General features: G+C 49.9%; 1 protein-coding gene across 4 annotated transcripts in view; it reads left to right on the forward strand.

Moving 5' to 3' along the window:
* The window catches only part of Smurf1 (SMAD specific E3 ubiquitin protein ligase 1), a 98368-nt gene that overhangs the window by 78885 nt on the left and 3451 nt on the right, over positions 1 to 16032 (forward strand). The window contains exons 8-18 of one of the 4 annotated variants that reach the window (XM_075973196.1): positions 1328 to 1412; positions 1693 to 1770; positions 2566 to 2712; positions 4530 to 4728; positions 6714 to 6817; positions 9513 to 9627; positions 11075 to 11253; positions 12113 to 12250; positions 13224 to 13344; positions 13933 to 14134; positions 15368 to 15452. In XM_075973196.1, the coding sequence (XP_075829311.1) occupies positions 1328 to 1412; positions 1693 to 1770; positions 2566 to 2712; positions 4530 to 4728; positions 6714 to 6817; positions 9513 to 9627; positions 11075 to 11253; positions 12113 to 12250; positions 13224 to 13344; positions 13933 to 14134; positions 15368 to 15452 (1453 nt within the window). The remainder of the gene's footprint in view (positions 1 to 1327; positions 1413 to 1692; positions 1771 to 2565; positions 2713 to 4529; positions 4729 to 6713; positions 6818 to 9512; positions 9628 to 11074; positions 11254 to 12112; positions 12251 to 13223; positions 13345 to 13932; positions 14135 to 15367; positions 15453 to 16032) is intronic. The other 3 variants (XM_075973205.1, XM_075973213.1, XM_075973220.1) reach the window with 3 other exon arrangements.

Consider the following 16032-nt stretch of genomic DNA (forward strand, 5'->3'; position numbering starts at 1 on the left):
CTCCTACTGGGCTGCCTTGTCCAGTCTTAATAGAGGATGTGCCATGTCGAGGTGCTTGCTACTTGATATGCTATGACTGGTTTATGACAGGGTCACACTATGGAGTCCTCGCTGGCGTGGCCTTGAACTCCAAAGTCCTCCTGACTCTGTCTCCTGAGTTCTGGGATCACAGACATGGGCCTCCATGCTCAGTCTTACATTATCCAAGTTCACGTGCTCAGTAGGCTGGGCCCTCCCACATTAATCACTAATCAAGAAAATGCCCCAGAGACTTGCCTGCAGACCAGTCTGATGGAGGAATTTTCTCAATTAAGCTTTTCTTTTCCAAAATAGCTTCTATCAAGTTGACAGAAAACCAACCAGGAAAATGAGGAACTTGCCCTGTATCCCTGGGGAATCAGCACTTTTCCTGAGAGCCTGTGCTCTCAAACCTTTAAAGTATCCTGTGCACAGCTGCTAATGGCCTGGCTGTACCTTCCACGGCTGTGCCCTCTGCTGCTGTGGCCATGTAAGGATGGGACACTCGTAATGAACTGCAGAGCAGGCATCCCTTCTCTCTGTGTAGAGGCCCCGTGGAAATGCTAACTACAGACATAGCAGAGAGACAAGCAGTGTGGTCTGTGGTTTGAGAATGGAAGGGACACCAAGGGGATGGAAAGAGCAGAGCCATGTGGCTGCAGTGGAGAGAAGACCAAGGGGGGTGTGGTTCCCATCATCAGCTCACCCAGATGCAAGCATGTTAGGAGACGATGGTGGAGATGGAAGGTTGCGGCTGTGGCAGAAGTGGGTGGAGACATCCACTGTGGCTCAGTGAGAAATGGATTCGCCCCAAATGTGGGGACACAGTAGATTTGAGGAAGCCAGCCATGGCCTTGTAATCATTTCCTCTGTAATCATAAAGAGTGTTGAAAGAAGCTGGTATAGTGGTGCTCACCTGTGGTCACATCACTGCGGATGCGGTACAGTGTGCACACTGCAGTCACATCACTGCGGATGCGGTACAGTGTGCACACTGCGGTCACATCACTGCGGATGCGGTACAGTGTGCACACCTGTGGTCACATCACTGCGGATGCGGTACAGTGTGCACACTGCAGTCACATCACTGCGGATGCGGTACAGTGTGCACACTGCGGTCACATCACTGCGGATGCCACTGAGGCAGGAGAATCATGAGTTCAAGACCGATTCGGTCTACATTGTAAGACCTGTGTCAAAACACTATCATACATACATATATGAAATAAAAGCTTAAGAATCTGAAAATAGGATTGGAGTGGGAAACTGTGGAGCTGAATTTACTCACTCAGATTCCTTTCTCGTGCAGAGCAAAGGACGACAGTACAGGGACAAGTGTACTTTTTGCACACGCAGACTGGAGTCAGCACGTGGCATGATCCCAGGATCCCCAGGTAGGCCTCACAGGCTTGAAGAGCCAGCCCCTCTCATGGACTCTAACTGCCATGTGAAGGGAGATGGAGGCTGGGACTTGCTGGGCAGGGGCATATGTGGGGGAGCATGGAACCACGGTGGGCCTTGGTCGCCCTTGAAGTTGGTCATGTGACCATCTACTGTGATCTCTCTCTACTTTTTTTGTAAATGCATAAAATTTTCCTTGCTACAAAGTGAAACAGGAAAGATAAAGACTCTGTTACCCTCTCTCTCTTCTACTTTACTGTCCCTCTTCCTCAGTCCCTTGGGGACCATTCCGGGGGGAGATGAAGCTTTTCTATACGAATTCCTTCTACAAGGCCATACATCCGAGCCCAGGTCAGAGAGACCCCCGCCCCACCCTGTGCCAGAGTTAAGTTTCTCTCTTTCTTTGCTATTTTCCTTTTACAGTAGCATTGCTACCTAAGACACCTCGGGTAATGCTCATTGCCTTTTCATTCCCGATTTGTTCCTCGAGACCCAGCTTCCTATCTTTGGTGTTGAATTTAAAATTCAGGGTCTGCCATTTGCATGGGAATATTACCTGCAAATGGCTGAGGTGCTTCTCGGTATGCATCTAAGAAAGGACAGGCGTCCATGTTAATCCCTGATGTGTCTTGAGCAGGCACACGGTCCCTTCTGACTAGAGCACAGTGAAGTTACCAAGGGGCCGAAGTGAAAGCACTTGGTGAATACGGGGCTGCCTTGTGGGCCCTGTGTCATTGAGTGCATCCTCTGTTCTCCCTCTCCCAGCCTTGAGAGAGTGGGGCCCTCAGGAGCTTCTCAGGGGAGGAATCTTAGCTACACCTAGCTTCTGGTTTGATTAGTGATTCCCAAGAGCTTCCTTATGGGAGTCGGGTGCTTCCTGCTCGTATAGCGTGAGGAAAGCCCTTCCTAGGGTAACCCCATTCCTTATGGGGGGCATGAACACTTGAGAGGTCTGCGCTACCTGTCAGGTGCTGCTGCTCTTTGTAGGCCAGAGGTTTGTTTGGACTGACTGGGGTTGGCACAGGTAGCACTGTGACAGGGATGTGGGTACCTTGCCAGGAAACCTCTGTGGCTGCTGGCACTGAATGTTGGTCTGTTCCTTGGTTTTCAGTGGGATAAAGCTCTCTTTATGTTCCGTTTTGCTAGAGACCTTAACAGTGTGAACTGTGATGAACTTGGGCCATTGCCTCCAGGCTGGGAAGTCAGAAGTACAGTGTCGGGAAGAATCTATTTTGTAGATCACAATAATAGGACAACCCAGTTTACAGACCCACGGCTTCACCATATCATGAAGTAAGACTGTAATATCTTTGATGGCCTCTTTACTTGATAATTGGATGCTTCTTTGCAGCAATATTGATGTGTGTGTGTGTGTGTGTGTGTGTGTGTGTGTGTGTGTGTGTGTGTGGTAGGGAGCAAGTGCTCAACATCGCTGTGGTGTGTGCGGAGGTCAATGTCAAGTTTTTCTTCTATCATTCTCCACCCTAATTTTTTGAGCAGGGTGACCTGGAACTCACCTTTTTGGCTTATCTAGCTGGCTAGCAAGTCGCAAGGATCTGCCTGGCTCCACCCCCAGCACTAGAGTGACAGATGAGCACAGCTGGGTTTTTCCTTGAGTGCTGGGGATCTGAAGTCAGTTCTTCATGCTTGCAAAGCAAGAGCTTAACTTGAGCATTCCCTCAGTCCTACACTAACATTTTTCTTAATGTATCTACTGCAGTGTTTGCTCGATGGTAGGCAAAGAAAATAAGGTAGATATTTGATGACTAGTGACATAATTTAAACCCTGAGATTAGCGTGGCTGCTACTAAGGCTGTTTATTGTTGGCAGCCTAAGTGAAGGTCACTGCGGTGATGGCAGAAGGAGGTTCTCCAGTAAAACTTGCACAGCACATTCTGTAAGGGCTTGCTGCTGCTGCTGCTGGTGCTGCTTGCCAGGCAATTATGCCGTGGAAATGGGCATGATCTTTTGTGCCACCCCTAGGCACAGCTTCATACATAGCTCTGCAGTATGCTTGGCATTCGTGGCAAAACATGAATAAAGCAAATGCCACATTGTTCCTAATGGCCCGAGTCCTGTCACTGAGCTTCATTCTTAGTTAATAGGGCTGGGAATCTTGATCAGAAGGAGTGGGTGTCACTTCCAGCCTCGCTTCTTATATCTCCTGTAAAAGTCCTCTACCAGCCTTGTTTCATTCCTGCCAAGGCCCTGCCAATAGTGCACCAGTTGGTATCGATGACCCATATAGATGCATGACACACAGACAATTTCTCTTGTAATTTTCAGTAATAATGTAGCAGATTATATTAGTCAGGGTTCTCTAGAGGAACCAAACTTACAGAATGGATATATACAGAAAGGGAATTCATTACAATGATTTATAGGCTGTTGTCTGTCCTCTCCAACAATGGCTGTCTACCAACAAAAGGTCTAAGAATCCAGTAGCTGCTCAGTCTACAAGGCTGGGTTTCTCAGCTGACCAGTGATGGAATGGACTTGCTAGTGAGAGCAAGAGCAAGCAGACAGAGAGCAAGCTTCTTTCTTCCATGTCCTTTATCTAGGCTGCCAGTAGAAGGCATGGCCCAGATTAGACGTGGATCTTCCCACTCCAAAATATCTGCATTAAAAGTTTATCTTCCCACCTTAAAGATCCGGATTAGAAGTGGGTCTTCCTACTTCAAATGATTTCATTAAAAACAAAACAACAACAACAACAACAAAAAAAAAACACCGCAATCAGGTGGTGGTGCACGCCTTTAATCCCAGCACTGGGGAGGCAGAGGCAGGTGGATCTCTGTGGGTTCGAGGCCAGCCTGGTCTACAAGAGCTAGTTCCAGGACAGGCCTCAAAGTTACAGAGAAACCCTGTCTCAAAAAACCAAAAAAAAAAAAAAAAAAAGTCAGGTTGACAACCAAGAACAGCCATCACACAGATAAATGACTGCTTAGAATTGGGGTATCTCCTTATTGCACCCCAAAGCTATCTCGGGCTGATGCCCACTGTCAGCAGCATAGAAGAGCGCAGTGTGTGCTGGGGTCTCCAGAGTCAGTGGTGCTGGCTGGCCTGCAGCCCTCTGCCTGTCTAGTGATGGCTGTTTGTCCTCTTTGCAGTCACCAGTGCCAACTCAAGGAGCCCAGCCAGCCGCTGCAGTTGCCCAGTGAGGGCTCCATGGAGGACGAGGAGGTTCCTGCCCAGAGATATGAGAGAGATTTAGTCCAGAAGCTCAAAGTTCTTAGACACGAACTCTCTCTTCAGCAGCCCCAAGCTGGTCATTGTCGAATAGAAGTTTCCAGAGAAGAAATATTTGAGGTAAAGGATTAAATCTTGATAAGTCGTGCAGCCCCATGGAGAAACAAGCAGGGAGGTTTGTGTTAGATTATCTGCTCCCACGTCTTGGCGGACCTGCTCTTGGCTTCATATTTGAAGAATTGGGTCACTGATTTATTCCTGTTAGTGTTTATTGTAGCTGGATGTGGGAGCACATGCTTTTCATCCCACTGCTAGGGAGGCAGAGGCAAGGGATCTCTGTGAGTTTGAGGCCAATCTGGTCTAGAGTGAGTTTCAGGGCAGCCAATGCTACACAGTGAGATCCAGTCTCAAAAAAGATTTTCTTGTTCTGGATATTCATTATACAAGGTACTGTCACACACGGACATTTTCATACTCTTCTCTGTGCCTCTTTCCCAGCCCCCACCCTCCACTTTCTTGCCCACCCATAGTCCATTGTTCTCCTAAACACTTTCGCAGATAGTATATGATTTTATGTATCTGTAAAATTTGGGACTCTTTTTATATGAGAGAAAACGTGGTATTTGTCTAAGACAGGCTTAGTTTATGCACTGTCTCTATCTCCAGTTGCTTGCACTTCTCTGCAGACAACATAACTTCATTCTATAGAGAAAACAATCCGGTGTCTGTGCATACCATGTAGTGTGTATCCATTCCTGTTGCTGGACACCTAGGTTGTTCTGTAGCTTAGCTGTTGTGGATGAGCATCGATGACTTATTGTGTAATCCTCTAGTTAAGTCTCTGGAACACATGTGTGCCACACTGTAGATCTAGCTGTGGTTCGCTGAGAAACCTCCAGCCTGACTTCCATGGTGCCCTAACTAGTGTGCACACCCATCGGCTGTGTGTAGGTGTCTGACTTCCATGGTGCCTGGACTAGTGTGCACACCTATCAGCTGTGTGTAGGTGTCTGACTTCCATGGTGCCCGGACTAGTGTGCACACCCATCGGCTGTGTGTAGGTGTCTGACTTCCATGGTGCCCGGACTAGTGTGCACACCCATCGGCTGTGTGTAGGTGTCTGACTTCCATGGTGCCCTAACTAGTGTGCACACCTATCGGCTGTGTGTAGGTGTCTGACTTCCATGGTGCCCTAACTAGTGTGCACACCTATCGGCTGTGTGTAGGTGTTCCCTTTTGTCCATATTCCCAAGAGCATCTGTTTTCTTAACGTCTACCATTCTGACGGGTGAAATGAGCTCCCCTTGTAGTTTGAGTTCTTTGTATAGTGCATATATGAATCCTCTGAGATTAGTGTAGCTAGCAAAGATTTTTCCCACTGAGAGATCAGTTTTATTGTTTAGTGAGATGCAGAGTTTTAGGGACCTAGGCTCATGCTGAACGTTTCTGTTTCTGACAAGTCTAAGTGCTCAGTGGTTTCATGGTGAGAACGGAGCTGTGCAGAGCCTGGTTGCTGTGCGCTGGGACCTGACCCTGAGCACGTGCGGGTCACTTCTCATCCTGGTGCTCTCCTCAGACCCACTTGTCCCTTCCGGAGTGTCAGTGGAGGGACTTCCTTCTCAGAGACAACAGGGACCATTTGGGCTGGACTTGTCTCTGGGAATAGGAAGGAAAGTGGTTCTGCTTCTTGCCAGTTCCCGGCAGTCAAAATTGCTACTTGGTTAGGGACTTTTTACACACACAAAATAATGTGGGTTATGAGGTGAAACCTTAGCTTTGTTTGGGCTTCACCCTGCCCACCTTTGTGGAGATGCTTGGCAGAAATTACCACCTGAAACAGTTTTCCAGTTTGGAAATTTGGTGAGAACCTATCTCAGAATGCAAAAGTGAGAAAGGACTGGGGATGTTGTTCAGCAGCAGAGCCCCTACCTAGAATCTCCTAGTGAGGGGCTGGGGTGTGGCTCAGTAGTAGAGCCCCTGCCTAGACTCCCCCAGTGAGTGGCTGGGTGTGGCTCAGTTGCAGACTTGTCTAGTATTTTGCAGTACCCTGGATTCCATCCCCAGTACCCCTCAAATTTTTCTGAACCCGTGGCTTTGATGCATAGGAGTCGTATCGCCAGATCATGAAGATGCGGCCGAAAGACCTGAAGAAGCGCCTGATGGTGAAGTTCCGTGGGGAGGAAGGCTTGGACTACGGTGGAGTGGCACGGTGAGCTCCTGGTTTATCCCCTTTCCCACCTGAGTCTTAGGTCGTGGTAGCTGAATTTCAGGAAAGCCGTTTACCCTTCACTTCTCGAGTGCTACAGTGGAGTGTGGCCGGCTCCACTGTGTTAGCCCCACGGGATGCTCAAGCCTCTCCTGCTGACTTGAGCCGCTGATGTCACCACTTAGAAAAGCCATGATTGTCACTTTGTTTACTTGGCACAGTCGGGATTACACTTTGAAGCACACTTCGTTAGCTCACGTGTCTGAACACAGAGCTCCAAGGGCCACTCCTGAACTTAACAGGGAGGCAGCCTGGCTTGTCTCATTGCAGCAAGGGGCAAGGCACGGGCAAATTGTACGTGTATCAAGGGAATTTTATATGCTGGCATTCTGGGTCGGAATAGTTATAGTAAATTTAGAAAGAATAATGAGAAGTCTCTTCCTGCCCTGCCCCTTTTCACTTTTGAGATGAGGTTTCTTCCGAGAAGCACCTGGTATCATCCTGGTGCTCAGGGTCAGGCCGCTCCTCCTGATAGAGGGATGTGGTCACAGACATGGACTCTGGGCTTAACTTCTGCTCTACTGTTGGGCTGCCTTTAGTTTTCCATGTCTGCCACATGAGCTCCTCTGAAACGCATTTTCTCTTAAAGACTTCACTTTATGTGTGGCTGTTTTGCCTGCATGTGTGTCTAAGCACCACGGCATGCAGTGCCTACAGAGGCCAGAAGAGGGCATCAGATTCCCCTGGGACTGGAGTGGTTGTGAGCTGCCATGGGAACTGGGAATCAAACCCAAGTGCTCCGCAAGAGCTGTTGGTGCTGTTAACTGCTGAGCCACTGAGCCGTCTCTCCAGCCCCTCTACTCTTAAATTACAGAATACTGTTTAACTCTTTAGAATTTCATTGTCTGTGGATTCTGCTTTTTCTCTTCCCTCCCCGTTCCTCTTTCCTTCTCATGTCCCTATCCCAGAATTCAATACAAAGCACAGCCTGAGCCTAAGGTAATCCTCCTGCCTCAGCCTCTTGAGTGCTGGAATTAGAGGTGTGAACCACCACACCTGGCTTCTTTTTAAAACAAGGCCTGTCTTCCTTATCCCCATAAACTTGAAAATCCCCACAAGAGCCATTTCCTTAGAAACCTGGTCCCTCTGTGGCTCTCCAGCCTGAGTGTCACTTGGGTTGCCTCAGCGTTGTGACCCCAGCCACTCCTTTCCTGGCTTCGCCCTTGTGGAGTAGTTGTGTGACATACTTTTTCTTTCGTGTGTCCCCAACAGTAGCTCCTCTTGGTGAGAAACGTTGATGTTCTAGAATGGACCAGTGAATACCTGCTGTGCACGGGAGTCTCTTTCCCCATAGCTCCTCCTGTCCCCGTGCTTCTCTTTCTGCAGGGTTTCCTTACCTGTCTTCCAGTGTGTAAAGGCGGTGGGGTTGGGGTGGTTTCTAAGTGAGTGTATCACACACCAGCTTTTTGAATTCCGTTGTAATAAAGTATAAAATGAAGAATTAAGTCCTCTCACCAGAGCCCTTCCATCTCCACCTGTGTGTTCTGTAGGACTTGCTTTTATGTACTAGCCGCCAGACCGGGGGACTCTACAGTGACCTGGGCTCTTGGCGCGGCTGCACACGGCAGAATGTTCTCAGTCCCCACTCTCCTGTACTCTGAACTAGAAGAGGGAAGAAGTGCTTAGGGACCAAGGAGAGGGGCCCATGGTCCTCAGAGGATGCGTAGCAGGAAATCAGGGTGGGAGAGCATTAATCTGCCATGTTTTGGTCGAACCTGTCTGTGGTTTTTGTGTATTTCCATCACTTCCTTGTACAGATGGCTTTGGTCTGTGCTACCTCCCTGACCTGCCTACTTTCTGTTTGAAAGAGGAAGAAATGCCACAATAGAATTTGAGGCCGCTGTCTCGGGGGTCTGTTTGGAAGGCGCTTTGCCTCAAGCATCTGCAGGATTGAATCCATCCTGCAGCAGGGTGCCTCGCAGCTCCACCACAGCCTTGATCGGTTTCCAGTGGAAGTGGTTGTTGTGTTTGGCTGCTTTGGGTTTATGATTTTTTTTTTTTTGGTGTAAATTGATCCAAGCATTAAAGGAATTTAGAAAATAAGTTAACCAATGTATTCCCACCAGATTTCCAAAACTCTTGGTATCTTCTAATGTTTTAGGTTCATCTAGTTTTTAATATTATACCAGTGATGACCAGGCGCGGAGATGGCTCAGTCTGTAAAGCGCTTGCCCTAAAGGCAGGAGGACCTGAGTTCAAGCCTTGGAACCCACACAAAAGTCCAGCACAGTGGCTTGTGGGGCTGAGGCAGTGGAGACAGGAGGACCCCGGGGCTCACTGGCTAGCTCGCCTCACAAAACAAGCTGGAGAGGACCTCTGAGGTCAACCTCTGCCCTTCACGTGAACACATCCACACAAACATGTTCACACGGTTAATTTAAAAGATAAAGTGGTCCGTGCTTATGGTCTTAAGGGCAGAGTTGTCCCTACAGCTTGGACTGTTCCCTCTGTGAAACTCTTTACTATAGAATGCTTAGAAACTTGGAAACCAGAAGTGAAGAGCTAGCTCAGCAGTTAAGGACACTCTGCTCCTGCAGCGGGCCTCCTTGGGCTCTGCATGGATCCATGTGGCATACATTGACTGCCTTAGAAAAAGTCGGAAACGGATACACGTGAACTGTGCTGTCTTTGTTCACAGGGAGTGGCTGTATTTGCTGTGTCATGAAATGTTGAATCCGTATTATGGGCTCTTCCAGTACTCCACAGACGACATCTACACACTGCAAATCAACCCGGACTCTTCCGTCAACCCTGTGAGTGCTCGGCAGGAGACTTAGGAATCCAGCTGGAGTTTGTGAGGCAGATCTGGTTTCCACCAGCACTTGGTGACTTAGAGAGGATGCTGAGGAGAATTCAGGGCAAGGGTGGGAGCATTGGCTGGCAGAACCTGATTCCAACCTGGAGTTCTGCCAAGTTGAGATCAAGGGCCTGCTGTCTGTAGGGGAGGGATGTGGCTCCGAGCTGTTCTGTGCACAGCATGTTACCCTTTGGGGGCACTCTGGTTTAGTGAGGGACTGTTTTTGTGTTTGATATCATCGTAACAGCTAGGTTACGAAGTCCATACATACTCTGATCAAGATTGGGAAAGTTCCATCATTAGCTCTTTAGGCCACAGAGCTATTCACATATTTAGCTTGTTGTAGGTACAAGAGACCCATCTGGGGGTGGGCATAAGACCATGGAGGACTCCTGTGGGACCACACCCAGTGTCACAAGGCTACAGAGTTGAAATTGGGAACTAACTCAACTAGAGAATTCAAATACAAATAAACCTATGGTTTGGAAGATGGTTCATCCATACAAGCATGAAGCCCCGAGTCAGACTGCAAAATGCAAAACCCAGCCAATTATGGCCGGGTGGTGGTGGTGCACACCTTTAATCCCAGCATTTGGGAGGCAGAGGCAGGTGGATCTCTGTGAGTTTGAGGCCAGTCTGGTCGACAGAGCGAGTTCCAGGACAGGCAAGGCTCTATTAAGAGACCTACAAGGCCAAACCAAAAAACCCTGCCAGGTGTTGTATGGTCATGCATGCGCTGGGGCGGTGGAGGTGGAGTGGGTGACCCTGGAGTTTGCTGACTGGCCAGGCTGATCTGTAAGGTCCAGGTTCGATGAGAGATCCTGGACAGCACCTTAGGAATGAAGGTGATCTTGAGCTTTGACGCTGACATGTATGTGCACGTGCACACACACACACAATGGGAATAAACCTTCATCCAGCCCGGAAGTTAAGTTTGACAAGTTTTCTGAGGTGATTTTAATTTGGAGCCGGAAGGAGAAACATGAACCTTCGAAACCAGAACCACTCTGGTTGAGGAAGAGATACAGCCTTCTCAATTGTAGAGAAGTCTCCACATCTTCATTTTGTACCAGACTGAGTACTCAGGAAGAGACAGCAGACCCGCCCCCCTTCCCCCTTCATAGTGTTAGGCTAGGATAGAGTGGTACACACCTGCCATCCCAGTACTCTGGAGGCTGAGGAAGGAGGATTGCCAGTACAATCCCACCCAAGTTAGAAGCAAGTCCCCAAACAAAAGATGCCCTGTGGACTTGTAGCTAAATGTCAGCCTTATCCTGTCTGGCCACAGGCGGGTGACGAACAGCTGAGTATATTCCAGAGTCCCAGGAAGCCTGCAGGAAGCCTGCGGCCATGCCAGCAGCTCATCTTTCTAATGACTTGCTGTTCTCTGGTGCCCCCTATAGGACCATCTGTCTTACTTCCACTTTGTGGGTCGCATCATGGGTCTGGCTGTGTTCCATGGACACTACATAAATGGGGGCTTCACAGTTCCGTTCTACAAGCAGCTCCTGGGAAAACCCATCCAGCTGTCGGATCTGGAGTCAGTGGACCCAGAACTGCACAAGAGCTTGGTGTGGATTCTGTAAGTGTTACCATCCTGCCCCAGAGCTCCTGGTGTGTTTGTGTGTGTGCACATGCTTTGGGGGAGAGACGTGAAACTAAAGAGAGCAACAAAACTTAACTACTGCAGCAGCAAACACAGATTAACAAAACAGAGGTGACAGAATTTCTTAACTGACTTACATTCTCAACAATGAGGTTTGATTCCAAATGCCAGTAATCTTCTTGATGTGTGTGGTGGGGGGTACAAGCGAGCATCTCCAGTTTCTCAGGCAATCTGTAGAAGGCAAGAGAAAGAATCAAAACAAAATTAATATTAGTTACTTTTGCTTTAGAGTTTATCAAGACTCTTTGCTGGGTGGGAGAAACAGGATGAACTATAGTCTGGTTGTCCCTGTGGAAGAGCAAGGCCCTGACGGGTCCCAGAAGCTGCCGTGTGGAGTCTAGCCTGGGACCCTCTTTCTGGCTTCACTTGTTCTACTGTGCGGGGAGCGCGCACGCGGGGGATGGGGGGGAGTGTTCCCGTGGGGAATCTGTTGATCTGATTGTCAACATAAAAAGTCAGCCTGACATTTCAAGTGCGTTTGTGGGAATGGATGCCTTTGAAAGAGCACCCTGAGAGAGACTCCTTATTTTCCTGGCTTGAGTCCTTTTGACTCCGCTGCCTCCTCACAGGCTTCCTCCTCCCAGACTCAGTCCCCAGAGCAATGAGGCCTCATGTCCCATGGTGTCACAGGATGAGAGTGGCTCCCCTCCCCCAGTGAGAATCAGAAAAGACAGGAACAAAACCTGAGCTGTGTTTGCCAGCTGTCTGGCACATTCCACACAGCCTCCTAGAACTCTCTGGCATAGGGCTCATCAGCCTTTGCCTGTGTCCACAGAGAGAATGACATCACGCCGGTGCTGGACCATACCTTCTGCGTGGAGCACAATGCTTTTGGGCGGATCCTTCAGCACGAACTGAAACCCAATGGCAGAAATGTGCCTGTCACTGAAGAGAACAAGAAGGAATATGTCCGGTAATATGCAGGGCTGGCTTCACTGGTGGCCCGGGGTGAGCAGAAGGTGCTGTCAGGAGCACCCACAATAGAGACTCCATGTGACAGCTCAGCTCTGGGTGGAGAGGTGGCCAGCCAGGGTCAGCAGTTGCCAGCATGTCCAAGGAGTCCACTGCGGCATCCCAGTTCCAGCCTGAGGGACAGTTCCATGCACGGCAATTCAGAATTATGCATGTGTCGTACGGCCATGGGCCATGCAGGCTGCTGAAATCCTAGCCCTTCTGGCACAGCTCGTTATGCTCCCTTGCCTTTTTAGTAGAAAACCAGAATGCTAGCACCGCTTCATTTGTTACTGATAGGAAGGCTGGGTGTGGTGTGTAATTCCAGCACTTGGGTGGGAGGCTGGTACAGGAGCAGGTCCAGGTCATTCTGGGCTACATAGTGAGTTCACTCCCAGCCTGGCCTACACAGACCCCTTCTCCAGGGCGTGGGGTGGGGTGGGGTGGGGAGGACAAAAGAGCCAGGTGGGATGGGATAGACCTTAACCCTGGCACTCAAAACCTAGAAGTCAGTAGGAGTTCCAGGCCAGTGAGTTTAAGGCCAGCATGGCAGCCTTGTCTCAAAACGGTAACATAAGAGGCTGGGCAGACTCAGTGGTGCAGACACTTGCTCTTCTAGAGGACCAGCACCCCTGTGGTGGCTCGTAGCTGCCTGCAACCAACCAATTTGAGGGAATCCAGCACCCTCTTCCTGTCTCCGTGCGTAGGTACCAGGATCAAACATGATGCAGATATGCAGGGGAAATATGCTTATGTTTAAAATAATAACAGTAATTAAAGATAAGACCAGACAGGCAAACGAGAGCCACCAGGGAGGGCAGGAGCAGGCAGGCGCCCGCTCAGCAGGTTCTACAGTAACAGCTGTGCCAGCCACTGTGGGACAGTGTTTTCCTGGCCTCGCCCCAATCACTTCCAACATGTGGCTTTCCTTTCAGGTTGTATGTAAACTGGAGGTTTATGAGAGGAATTGAAGCCCAGTTCCTAGCGCTTCAGAAAGGCTTTAATGAACTCATTCCCCAACACCTACTGAAGCCCTTTGACCAGAAGGAACTAGAGGTAAGTGAGACCACTGGCAACCCTGTGCAGTGGGCTTGCTGTTGGGAGACCAAGGGCCTCTGAACTATCTTGTCACACACTGGGTGGTGTCTGTCCCCTTGGCAACTGGACCCAGGTGTCCGTGTCTTGGATTTTTGGGATCTCTAGCCTTTCCCTTGCACCCGGCCTCCCTGAAGCCAGGTCTCTGCTTGCATTCTGGCTATTAATAGACTAAGAACATGCCATTGTTGTGGACTTGGACAGTGACTCATTCATCCCTTGCCAGCTCTGTCTGCCTGGTGCCAAGTGGCCTAAGCCTTCCAGATTGTTCTCAAAGCCATTTGCCCACTGTGGGCTGTGAGCTTTGAGTGGCGCATCTCTGAGGCAGTGGGTGTAGAGCATGCTCCATGTCCCCTCATCTGCACATGGGCTGTCGAGTTCCCACCCTGTCTGCTCTTCCCTGGTCCAGAGCAAACTCAGCCCTGAGGTTCTGGGGTTTCAGCCCACTGGGAGCTGCACTGCCAGTGCTTCTTGAGTATGAGGACTCCTGGGCAGGGCCAGCGACATAGACGTTTCAGATTTAACCTCCAGCCTGATGCCCTTCCCCAGCTGATAATAGGCGGGCTGGATAAGATAGACCTGAATGACTGGAAGTCAAACACGCGCTTGAAGCATTGTGTGGCCGACAGCAACATCGTCCGATGGTTCTGGCAGGCAGTGGAGACCTTTGATGAGGAGAGGAGGGCCAGACTCCTGCAGTTCGTGACAGGATCCACGCGAGTGCCTCTCCAAGGGTTCAAGGCTCTGCAAGGTGACTGACGTGGAGTCAGGGCCATTCCCTGAGGTGTTTAGCGGCTGTGCTCTGTCTAGGCTGCAAGAGTTGAAATGTGGACCGTCCCAGTAGAGAATGTCTGTGGTCAGTGTTCTTGTAACAAATACTTAGCACTGGGGTGCCTGGCAGGTGTAGGGTCACACTGGGGCCCCTTTGGGCCCATGGGTCCCGTGGTCTCTAAAAATCCAGGAGCAGCAGGGGCTACTGATAGCCTCTGGTGTCCACAACCCAAGGAGAGTGCCACCTAACACCGGGTACCTGTGGGGGTTGGTGGACGAAGAATCAGGTGGAGGACACTGGAGCTTAGTCTAGTATTGTAACAAGTGTGGAGTCCTCCCCGACTGAGTCCACCTATTTCCATAGTGATGCAGGATTGCAGGAACCCAGACTCACCTCCACTTTGTCCTGATAAGCTGGGCTTGCTGCTCCTCCCCATACCAAGTGGGTGGGTGGAGTCGGGTTTGCTGTCCCTTTCACACCAGACTAAGACACAGTAAGGACACGGGATTTATTCTCTGCCTACTAAGGAAAAAACAGTTGTTTGGTCTTTGTTGGGGTCCAGATTTTTGTAAACCCCCACACCTTCTCTCCTTACCTCCAACTTCTCCACAGCAGGGCTGCCCACCAAATATTCCCATTCAGAAAAATCTCTCCTATCACAAGGGTCTTACTAATATTATCCAAGACCAGTCAGGGGTGTGGGTGTGAGCCAGGGATGGGACATAGTCTCCATCCAGTCCTGGAGTGACTGGTCCCACGGGAGGGAGGAATGAATGCTCCTTAGAGCAAGGCATTGAACTGGAGGCACACAGGCCGGTGCTGAGTGGCTAGGACCTAGGTTCACTGCTCCAACCCGGTCGGCCACACTGCCTTTATTGTAACTTGCCTCAGCACTGCCGGACTTTGCCCTGCTGAGGGGAGTGTGTGACACCTCTATCAGCACCGGTTACACACTAATGGCGTCGGTTAACCTCAGCAGCAGGTGGCTAAGGAAAGCCACAAGCATCCAGGAAGACTAGAGGAGAAGGGCCAGTGGCTGGTGCTTTCTGTCAACTGGTATAGAAACAAAGCCGTCTGTACCTCAGCTGCCCCCTTAAGAGGTTCTCTAGGTCCTTGGGGTTCAGGAATGAGTCACACTGCCACAGGGCCTCCTGGTGAGGCCCTCCCAGGCTTTGTCTGTGAAGTACATTAACTAGAATGTTGTCTTGTAAGGTTCTACAGGCGCGGCAGGGCCCCGACTCTTCACCATCCACCTGATAGACGCCAACACAGACAACTTGCCCAAGGCTCATACCTGGTAAGCTTGGCCACTGTGGGGTCATGTGTCCTTCATGTCACCTTCAGTAGAGCCTCAGGTCACACCCTAGCCGTCAAGTGAGACAGAGAGTTGAGTCAGCAAGAGCAGTTAAAGCCCCTGAGTGCAGCCTCAAGGCTCGTGGATGGCCCTTGGTCGTGTGCACGCACGTACTCACACATGCTCACACGCATGCCTGTGCATGTACCCATCAGAATGGCAGTCACTGTCTGATGTGGAACACATTGTCCTTCTCAGAACCTTACTGAAAATATTCTCTGTGGTGGGTGAGTTACTTGGTAGTTTAAGGAAACTGTCTCAGAATCCTCACCTCCCTTTCAGGACACTAGTTCTCAAGGTCGTGGGGTCGCCACATGACAGGAACAAAAGTTCATGAGCCTGTGACCCAGTGATGAGGTTTGGAGCAAGTGATATACATCTGTTCCCACTTTCGTTCACATCTGCAAGATGGCCCGATGATACATCCATTCCCAGGACCATGCAGGACACCATGCCTGCCTCAGCATGGTATGGCCTGTGCTCCTACAGAATGAGCATGTGGCTCTAATTTAGACGAAAACCT

This window comes from Microtus pennsylvanicus, chromosome 1 (genome assembly GCF_037038515.1).
Source record: "Microtus pennsylvanicus isolate mMicPen1 chromosome 1, mMicPen1.hap1, whole genome shotgun sequence".
NCBI lineage: Eukaryota > Metazoa > Chordata > Mammalia > Rodentia > Cricetidae > Microtus > Microtus pennsylvanicus.